The sequence below is a fragment of the Xenopus laevis genome, chromosome 2L (genome assembly GCF_017654675.1).
Source record: "Xenopus laevis strain J_2021 chromosome 2L, Xenopus_laevis_v10.1, whole genome shotgun sequence".
Taxonomy (NCBI): domain Eukaryota; kingdom Metazoa; phylum Chordata; class Amphibia; order Anura; family Pipidae; genus Xenopus; species Xenopus laevis.
Window position 1 is genome coordinate 19,825,647 of NC_054373.1, and position 10,731 is coordinate 19,836,377.

The following is a 10,731-nucleotide window of genomic DNA, read 5'->3' on the forward strand; positions in this document are numbered from 1 at the left end:
TTTTTTTATTAAAAAATCCGTTAGTGTAGAACGAAAAAAAAACCACAAAGACATATTAAACTTTTAAATTGCTAAGTCTTTGTTAAGAAATAACTTACCGAAACTCCACTTGCGCTCCTCTATAGAAAAGGCGATCCGGCGAGTCATCATGCGGCGCTCGATTTCTCCTCCCTGCCTTCCTTATAGGAGATAGCCAGGGAGGAGAAATTGTTTGTCGCCCTTTTCTGAAGAGGAGCGCAAGCGGAATTTCAGTAAGTTATTTCTTAATAAAGACTTCGCCATTTAAAAGTTTAATATGTCTTTGTGGTTTTTTTTCATTCTACACTAACGGATTTTTTAATAAAAAAAATTGATGTTACTGATCCTTTAAAGTCAATGGGCGTCCAAATAATTTTGATGCACGACAGTTTTTAGGCGCCCGACAATGTTTACACGTCCAATTCTTTTGTCCAAATTCATTAAAGTCAATGGGCGTGTGAATAAATTTAACGTGTGAAATTTTTCCAATTTTCGCTGCATTTTCGGGAAAACATTTGCAGTCGGTGAAATCCGGAAAATCACCACGAATCCATGTCTGGCGAATAAAGTCACCCATCACTACGACACATATTCAAGAAAGTGGTATCCGACTATTCGAGCGATTTTACGGTTGCTACGGGCAATGTCCCTAACAACCAGCCCCCAGTTTAAGCAGGCGGCTGTAGAGGGGCAAAGTGTATGTGTGGATGAATAAAATAGTATTTTCCTCATAATAAAGGGCAGTTCCTGTGATATTATTCTCATGAGCAGGAGTGAATGTAGAATTGTAAGGAAAAAAACTACAAGTCCCGAGATGCAACGCGCTGTCCCCGCCCACGCACATAGTATATTGTCAGAGGAGCAGGTAGAGGACGTGCAGATAGACGCGTGTGATGTCGTTCCTCAGGCAGCCAGTGTTACGCTCTTGTCGGGCCCTTCGGGGTCAGCTCTGTGTCCGGACTCTCCATGGCTCGGCAGCCCCGGCGGGCAGGAGCAGAGCTTCCGTGTTTGCAGCCGCCGGAGCTGCCCTGGTGGCCGGTCTGACAGCCGGTTACAGTCACTTACAGAGAGCGGAGCTGGCAGCCCGGATCCCCCCGGCGCAAAGAGATGAAGTGGAGGAGCGTTGCGCTGAGTTCATGGCGCTGCCCATCACTCCGGTGCAGGAGCTGCGGGATCACAGGGACGATATGAAGAGCCGCATGGAGCTGATGATCATGGGAACTCAGGCTGAGGTGTGTCGGGCACTGGCAGAGGCTGATGGCAATTCCTCCTTCACTGTGGATCGCTGGCAGCGGGCAGAAGGTGGGTACAACAGTATTACTATGGGCACTGGGCTGCCATTGAACTACATCTCCCATCAGCCCCCGCAACTTTATTATTCCTTACTCATTGTCATTATTTGTTGGGGTTGAAACTACTTCCCATACAGTTGCACTCGTGCATTATATTGCCATTTACTTTGTGTGCAGGCGGCGGTGGCATTAGCTGCGTTCTGCAGGACAGCAAGGTCTTCGAGAAAGCCGGCGTCAACGTGTCCGTCGTTCACGGTTACCTGTCGGAGGAGTCCATACGGCAAATGAAGAGCCGGGGGAAGTCCCTGAAAACTAAAGACGGTACGTCTGTGCGTCAATTCTATATAGTACACACACGCCATGAGTATCTTGTGAATTATATCCTTATAAACGGTGAGTTCTGATGTCATCAGTTATAAACGGTGAGTTCTGATGTCATCAGTTATAAACGGTGAGTTCTGATGTCATCAGTTATAAACGGTGAGTTCTGATGTCATCAGTTATAAACGGTGAGTTCTGATGTCATCAGTTATAAACGGTGAGTTCTGATGTCATCAGTTATAAACGGTGAGTTCTGATGTCATCAGTTATAAACGGTGAGTTCTGATGTCATCAGTTATAAACGGTGAGTTCTGATGTCATCAGTTATAAACTGTGAGTAGTGATGCGATTTCTGTGACATGACTCACTGAAACTTGTGTATTATAATAAATAAATTACCCCCAGTTGCAAAATATAAGGATATTAGAAGTTACCTCGGAGTTCCATGACCTGTATAAAAACACTCGGCCTATGGTCATGAAATTCCTCGGTAACTTATAATATCCTTATAATTTGCAAGAGGGGGTACTTTATTCACTACTTAAACGGTGAGTTCTGATGTCATCAGTTATAAACGGTGAGTTCTGATGTCATCAGTTATAAACGGTGAGTTCTGATGTCATCAGTTATAAACGGTGAGTTCTGATGTCATTTCTGTCACATGACTCACTGAAACTTGTGTATTATAATAAATAAAGTACCCCCAGTTGCAAAATATGAGGATATTAGAAGTCACTTCTGAGTTCCATGACCTGTATAAAAACACTCAGCCTTTGGTCTTGTACTTTTATATGGTCATGAAACTCCTCGGTAACTTATAATACCCTTATAATTTACAAGAGGGGGTACTTTATTCCCTATATATAATATATAGGGAATAATGTATCCCCGATTGTAAAATATAAGGATATTAGAAAGGCGTTCCAAGGCCACATAGAGGTACCAGGCCAAAGACTCTTATGGCTCTTTACTATTATAAATACATAATGTTCAAGAGCCCTGAATATACAGTGAATAAAGTACCCCCTATTGTAATATATAAGGATATTATAAGTGACAGATGAGTTCCATGACTATATAAAAACACAAGGCCAAGGCCGAGTGTTTTTATACAGGTCATGGAATCCGAGGTGACTTCTTATATCCTCATATTTTACAACAAGGGGTACTTTATTTATTATAATACCCCAGTTTCAGTGAGTCATGTGACAGAAATGACATCACTAAGCTCCGATTATAACCGTTGATGTCACTGAAAACCGTTTATAAGGATATAATACACAAAAGCCATGAATCTTGTAAGTTATAGCCTTATAAACGGTGAGTTCTGATGTCATCAGTTATAAACTGTGAGTTCTGATGTCATTTGTCACATGACTCACTGAAACTTGTGTATTATAATGAATAAAGTACCCCCTGTTGCAAAATATGAGGATATTAGAAGTCACCTCAGAGTTTCATGACCTGTATAAAAACACTTGGCCTTTTGTCTTGTACTTTTATATGGTCATGAATCTCATCGGTTACTTATAATATCCTTATAATTTACAAGAGGGGGTACTTTATTCACTATATAATTTACAAGAGGGGGTACTTTATTCACTATATAATTTACAGGATATTCATAGATCTTGTGTATTATATCTTAAGACATGGTACTTGGTGATGTCATCGCTTGTACACAGTGCTTAGTGATGTCACTTGTGTGACATGGTTTATTGTAAGAAAAATTATAGCCTGTTGCAAAATGTGAGGATGCTGGACTTCACCTTGGAGTTACATAACTTGTATATAAGCACTTGGGCCCAAGCCTTCATATGGCCATAGGACCTAATATCCTTATCTGTTACAGCAGGGGGTACATTATTCTCTACATTGGATAAAGCTAATCTCACCCTGTGCATGGTCACCTTAAGCCTGTTGGTAGAGCTCACACTCAGGTGACTCATGGGTTAATAAATTGGAGAACGGGGAGCCCAGCTAACTTAGTAGTATGGGGTCCCATAAAGGGTCCCAAAATATAATCGAAGGCAGCTGCAGGGAGATATTTGAATGTATATAAAGACCTTACTGTATTGGGGTGATTACACTATATTCCTGTATTTATTTTCATTCTATTCTAATAGGGAAGCTGCCCTTCTGCGCGATGGGGGTCAGCTCTGTTATCCACCCGAAGAACCCCCATGTTCCCACCATCCACTTCAACTACAGATACTTTGAGATTGAGGAGGCAGACGGTAGGTACTCGGGGGAGGGGAATAAGGCAGCGTTCCTACATGGGAGGGGGAGGGTAACATATACAGTCCTGGTGATTTCTTCCTGCTCTTCAGCTAAAGTTCTGTCTGACCCAAACTGGCTCATGGGATCCCTATCTGTCTGTCCTGCCCCCTCCCGTCTGTCTGTCTCTGAACCTGTGACCCGGCCAAGTAGGTAGGAGTTCAAAGTCCCGGCTGCATAGGGGGAGAACAAACACACATGTCTCTCACTGCTGCCAGTCTCCACTGTTTCTTTCATTTGAACGCAACCCACAAACGTAGAATCTGTGTCGCTGGCACTTTAGTTTCCTGCTAGCAATGTAGATTGGCAGGCAAAGGGTTAAATGCCATTCACGAGCCTATTGCTATACAGGCTCCTGTTTACTTGTGCCCAAATCCCAGTTGCTTCTGCTTTTATGGATCAGGCCTGACGCAAGGGGATCCTGGAATTAAGACTAGAGGAAGCTTTACTCCAAGGGTTCCCTTTGCGCAGGCGACGGAGTTGCGCCCCGCGCAGGCGACGGAGTTGCGCCCCGCGCAGGCGACGGAGTTGCGCCCCGCGCAGGCGACGCAGTTGCGCCCCGCGCAGGCGACGCAGTTGCCCCCCGCGCAGGCGACGCAGTTGCCCCCCGCGCAGGCGACGCAGTTGCCCCCCGCGCAGGCGACGCAGTTGCCCCCCGCGCAGGCGACTGAGTTAGCTTCCATAATGGTCAGTTGTTACTACGCTGGAATTCTTGGAGAAATGCATCATGGGTAAAAAAAGGCAATTTGCTTAATGCAGTTTAGTAAATAAGCCCTTAAATTATATTGACCTGTAATTAATTTCAGGGTAAAATAGAGTTTAACTGTGAATGATCCTCATTGTTGCTTCTCATCCCATAGGAAACAAGCAATGGTGGTTTGGAGGGGGCACAGACCTCACCCCAACGTATCTCAACCCGGAGGATGTCATCCATTTTCACCAGACGTTGAAGGAGGCGTGCGATAAACACAGCCCTACCTTTTATCCCAAGTATAAAAAATGGTACGTCCCTTAATGGCTTGTCATTGTCACTGGGCATTCGGAAAGGCTTGGCAGTGCCACCCATGATGTCTTTCTGCTGGGAGAGAAATGCCATTCACTTGAAACCACCCTAACATGGGCGAAAATGTGCAGCTGTTTATTTTATGGCTGCAACCCAAATAGTGACGGGCAGTTTCCATTCACATGCAGAAAGGTATTGGTCATTAGGAGTGCAGAGGTTGTAGCAGCACCTGCTTTGTTTGTTGGGATGGGCCCACTTTGGCAAGTAAAGGTACCCCCCTCCCCCAATGTAACACTTAAAGGGGGATTGAAAATGAAACAATGCATTGATGTAAACTTACTGTCAGTGGTGCCTTTTGTCATTTACATTAATTTTCTATTCGTTTCTGAGACAATAGCAGTTTTGGACTACTTATACCAAGCTTTTAGCTATCGGTAGTCTAAAATGCCCCAGAAACCACAAAAAATTGATTCAGTTTTTAGGTTTCAGTCACCTTTATAGTACTTGCCTACTGTATACAAAGCAGAGAAGCATTCTGAGTGCTGGGCTTGGGGGTATGTTGCTAGGCAGACTCTGGGATTGAGATTCTAGCTCGCTGGGGATTCCTTTGCTCATGGTGTAGCCATAGGTTTCTAATGTAGCTGACGAGACAATGGCTGCGTTTGAAGATTTATCTGGGGTGAGCCATGCAGGACTCTATGAGAGACAGCCTCCATCTGGGGGAAGATAAAGCTGTTGCTCTAACGGCCTCTCCTGAGCTTCCCTGATAAAGAGGGTGGAGTGCAGCAACCTGACCCACATTTATCTCTAGGGGAGGCTCCCACTTATACTGCAACTTTCTGCTGCCTTCAGTATCCTTAAAGCACGTCCAACAATGGGTTAAAGGCGTGTTTCACCTTTACGTAAACTTTTATTATGTTCTTGAATGGCCCATTCTAAGCATTTTTTTTCAATTGGTCTCCATTACTTATTTTTCTATAGTTTTTCTATTTGCCTTTTTTTTTTTTTACTCTTTTCAGCCTTCAAAAAAAAAAAATATTCTGTAAGGCTACAGATTTATTGTTATTGCTACTTTTTGTTACTCAGGGCCTCTCCTAAGCATATTCCAGCCTCTTATTCAAACCAATGCACAGTTGCTAGGGTAATTGGAACCTTAGCAACTAGGCTGCTGATGTTGCAAACCGGAGAGCCGCTGTATAAAAAGCTAAATAAATCGAAAAACCACAAATAATAAAAAATGGAAACCAATTGCAAACTGTCTCAGAATATCACTCTCTACATCATAGGTGAACAACCACTTTAAAGGGCATGTATAGGCAAAGAAAATCAAATACCATTATTACTTTCTTTAATGAAAAAGAAACCTATCTCCAATATACTTTAATTAAAAAATGTGTACGGTTTTTATAAGAAACCTGCCTGTATGCAGTGAAATTCTCCCTTCATTTACTGCTGTGGATAGGAATTGTCAGACGGTCCCTAACTGCTCTGCAGGGAAACAATCAAAGTTATGAACAGCAGGGGGAGACCCCGCCTTACTTCCCAGCCATGCAGAACTCAAGCAGCTTTGTTTGTTTCCCTGTAGAACAGTTGGCGACAGTGTAGAGATTTCTATTGTATTTTATTTTTGCCTTTACATCCCCTTTACTGTTTCCAACTCCAGCTGCAGGGACAAAGATCATGGAACCAGATTTAAACAGATAAACTGGGATTCTATTTGGAGGATTCTTCATATAATATACATTTGGCCCCAAGGTCAGGCAGCTTAGATATAATACAATTCACTGCAATTCATTGTCTCTGCCTGGTTAGGTGTGATAATTACTTCTTCATCAATCACCGCGGTGAGAGCAGAGGGGTCGGCGGCATCTTCTTTGATGATTTGGACTCCGCCCCCAAGGAAGAGCTCTTTGAGTTTGTGCAGAGCTGCGCCAAGGCAGTTGTTCCCTGTTACCTCCCCATAGTGGAAAAGCACAAGAACGACTCCTTCACCCCAGAGGAAAAGCTGTGGCAACAGTTGAGAAGAGGACGGTGAGTAATGGACCTGCGGGGGGGATTGTGATCCCACAGGGCACTATAACACACCAGCAAACATCTATATGAATATAAACTTTACCCTAAACCTTCCAATAAATGTTGAGTATATAATAGTACAGGTATGGGATCTGTTATCCGGAAACCCATTATACAGAAAGCTCCAAATTACTGAAAGGCTGTTTGCCATAGACTCCATTATAATCAAATAATCCAGATTTTTAAAAAATGATTTCCTTTATTCTCTGTAATAATAAAACAGTAGCTTGTACTTGATCCCAACTAAGATATAATTAATCCTTATTGGAAGCAAAACCAGCCTATTGGGTTTATTTAATGTTTATATGATTTTCTAGTAGACTTAAAGGAGAAGGAAAGGCTAAAATTAAGTAAGCTTTATCAGAAAGGTCTATATAAATACACCAGTAAACCTCCAAAGTAATGTTGCTCTGAGTCCTCTGTCAAAAGAAACACCTCATTTCCTTCTATTGTGTACACATGGACTTCTGTATCAGACTTCCTGTTTTCAGCATAAACCTCCTTGCCCTGGGCGTGAGCATGCTCAGTTTGCTCCTCTCCATCCCCTCCCTTCTCTGCTGTAATCTGAGCCCAGAGCTATGAGTGAGTAGGGAGAGACTCAGACAGAAAGTGAGGTCACACCAAGCTAATATGGCAGCTGCTATCCTAAACAAACAGAGAGCTTCTAAAGCTGTATGGTAAAGCATTCTACAGAATAAATATAGTGTATAGAAATTACGTTATCTGTGAAAACCCCAGGTCCCATAACTATCATTTTTGAAACATCTCTTGTGTATCCAACGTTTCAGCCTCACTGGGGCCTTTATCAATGAGGGCTGCAATGTTGGATACACAAGTGATGTTTCAATAAAAATCGGTGATTTAAGGAATTGGGAGTGCTGGTCCATCTTGAAGATTATTTATATATATATATATATATATATATATATATATATATATATATATATATATATATATATATATATATATATATATATATATATATATATATATATATATATATATATATATATTTATTTATATATATATATATATATATATATATATATATATATATATATATATATATATATATATATTTATTTATATATATATATATTTTGGGGCCAGTTAAACACAGGTCAATACTGCCCCTTTAAAGGACCTGAGAGCTTTGATGCTTGGTCAGTCGTTTTGCCGTTTATGTAAGGGTTAAGGGTCGTCCTCTAGTAGTTAATGTCGGGTTTGTCTCTCACACTGCAGGTATGTGGAGTTTAACCTTGTTTATGACAGAGGTACAAAGTTTGGCCTCGCCACTCCGGGATCCAGAATTGAGAGTATTCTCATGTCCCTGCCACTCACTGCAAGGTGCGTACTGCTAATGCCTTCATAGGCACTTACTCTAATGTATTGTTATAAATATGGCAGACTTTGCCTTTAAATCGATATTACATTTATTCGATGTTCCATTCTGCTGCTGCTGTATAAAGATAGTTCTCTTTTTGATTAGGTGGGAGTACAACCATGTACCGGCCGAAGATTCCAAAGAAGGAGAAATCCTGAAGGTTCTGCGTGAGCCCCGGGACTGGGTGCACTAACTGCCAGGGGTGCTGGGCTAATCTATGGGTTCCTGGGTGGCTGCAGGATCTCCTGACTGTCAGCCAGTGGATGATGTGCCTTGTCTGCTTAACTGGACACAGAACAGTGCCGTCTTCTAAATACTGGCAGTTGTCCTGTCCTGTGTTTGGTTTGTCCATATCCCCAAACTGTCAATTATCTCATTGTGCAAATATTTTTTTTTTATATAGTTGCCCTGCTACTCCCCAAATCTGTCAGTTTGCACTGCTGCTTCCTAAACTGCCCATTAAGAGTCAAACTGGCCATTTCTCACGAGGGAACTTCGGAGGACTTCAGAAAACGAATCGCTCCGAGTGCCATCCCGCCGGCGATTTACATTCTAGCCGGCGGGAGGCAGTTCTGGGAGATTTGTCGCCCCGAAGAAGAGGAAATTTGTCGACGGGCGACTAATCTCCCCGAATCTGCCTGTGTGCCCCGACCCTTAATGAAATTTGGTAATTGTTGCTTGACTTGTATATAAAATATGGGATAACACCAATATGATCTGCCATTGTTCTCCCTTGGGGGGGGTCTATTAAAATGTCAAAAGTATTTTTTTTTTTTTTTTTTTTTTTTTTAAACCTAAATTAATATAGGCAGGGGGAACAATGAGGAATATAAACTGGAGATGTCCCTGGTTAACCCTGCAGCCACCATGACAAGAGCTCCAAGAGATATTAGTAGAATAAAACTTGCAAAAATGCAAAGAAAAACAGCACTATGAACAAGCAGAATTAGATTTTGGGGGTGCATATATACACCCCCGCCCTTTTAAATGATACTCTTAGGGGCAGATTGATCAAAGGTCGAGGTGAAGTTTCGAATGAAAAAATTTGAATGTCGAGCTAATTTTTTTTTGTGTACTTCGACTAGGGAATAGTCTAAATTTGATTGGAATTTTGAAAAAAATTTGAATATCGAAATTAATCATGTACTGTCTCTTTAAAAATTCGACTTCGCCCATTCGCCATCTAAAACCTGCCGAATTGCTGATTTAGCCTACAGGGGACTTCCGAGAACCTATTTGGAGTCCATCGAAGGTTTTTTTTTTTGGAAAAACTTCAAATCGAATGCGCTATTCCTTCGATCCGTACAATTCAAATTTGGCCGATTACGGACCTATTCGACCAAAAAAAAAAAAAAAATTTCGGTTGGTCTTTTTGAATTCAAATTTTTCAATTCGAAATTCGACCCTTGATAAATATGCCCCTTACTCTGGTACAGACCCACAAACCTTTGTTGCCTTTGGTTTCCTCTGAGAATTCATCTGTAAAATCATCACTTCTTCTACGTCTCTCTGAATGAATATCTTTAACTGTGAAGCTGCCAATAAGAAGATTTTATACTTTTATATTTATTGCAGTCTGTCGCGGAAGACAAATAAAAATATATTTGATGAAAAAGAAATCGGTGTCCCTCAGTCTTGCCTTTTCTGTAAGTTGCTTTTCTGACTGTATGCGGCAGCCCTGAACTAAAACACCAAACACACCAGAACACAATCTTTAAACCATTTATTTTACGTATTTAGCCTTAAAGGTCACCTGTTGGGCAAAAATATTATCCCCAACCAATCACAAACAGAGAGAAATTGAGGTTTTTAAAGGGACAGTGTCCTATACATGTCTTAAATACAGAGTCCAACAGAAATATTTCTTAAAAGCAAAATACAAACATAACTGATCATAGCGAGAATGTATACAGATATAAATTTGAACGTAATGGATTCATCAATGGTAACATGAAACATCAAAGTCTAAGTTTATGCCCAGGGGGATCCTTGTTTTTAAATTGAAAATCCAGAAAATCCTTGTTTGGAATATGTTGACAGGGTTCCTTAAAGACATGTATAAGACACTGTCTCTTTTAATTCCTCTCTAAATGTTTGCGATTGGTTGTGATTTCCTTAAAGGGCATGTAAAGTCTAAAATAGAATAAGGCTAGAAATGCTGTATTTTGTATACTAAATATAAACATGAACTTACTGCACCACAAGCCTAATCAAACAAATAATTTATGCTTTCAAAGTTGGCTACAGGGGTTCACCATCTTGTAACTTTGTTAAACATCTTTGCAAGACTAAGACTGTGCACATGCTCAGTGTGGTCTGGGCTGCTTAGGGATCGTCATAAACAAAGCTGCTTGAGTTCTGCA

The 10,731-nt window shown here is 41.3% G+C and overlaps 1 protein-coding gene across 1 annotated transcript; it reads left to right on the forward strand.

Annotated features, from left to right (window-relative positions):
* Window positions 1-859: 859 nt before the first annotated feature.
* Window positions 860-9,987, forward strand: cpox.L (coproporphyrinogen oxidase L homeolog). The gene is made up of 7 exons (XM_041581588.1): window positions 860-1,320; window positions 1,488-1,631; window positions 3,758-3,868; window positions 4,769-4,910; window positions 6,724-6,942; window positions 8,227-8,331; window positions 8,474-9,987. The coding sequence occupies exons 1-7, from the start codon at window positions 912-914 to the stop codon at window positions 8,559-8,561; spliced, it is 1,218 nt and encodes a 405-aa protein (XP_041437522.1). The 5' UTR covers window positions 860-911; the 3' UTR covers window positions 8,562-9,987.
* Window positions 9,988-10,731: the final 744 nt, after the last annotated feature.

Excerpts from the sequence above, each read along its gene's own strand:
- cpox.L (XM_041581588.1), top strand. The coding sequence starts at position 912 with ATGTCGTTCCTCAGGCAGCCAGTGTTACGCTCTTGTCGGGCCCTTCGG. Across the intron at positions 1,321-1,487 it reads TCGCTGGCAGCGGGCAGAAG|GCGGCGGTGGCATTAGCTGC; the intron begins GTGGGTACAACA and ends CTTTGTGTGCAG. Across the intron at positions 3,869-4,768 it reads TGAGATTGAGGAGGCAGACG|GAAACAAGCAATGGTGGTTT; the intron begins GTAGGTACTCGG and ends CTCATCCCATAG.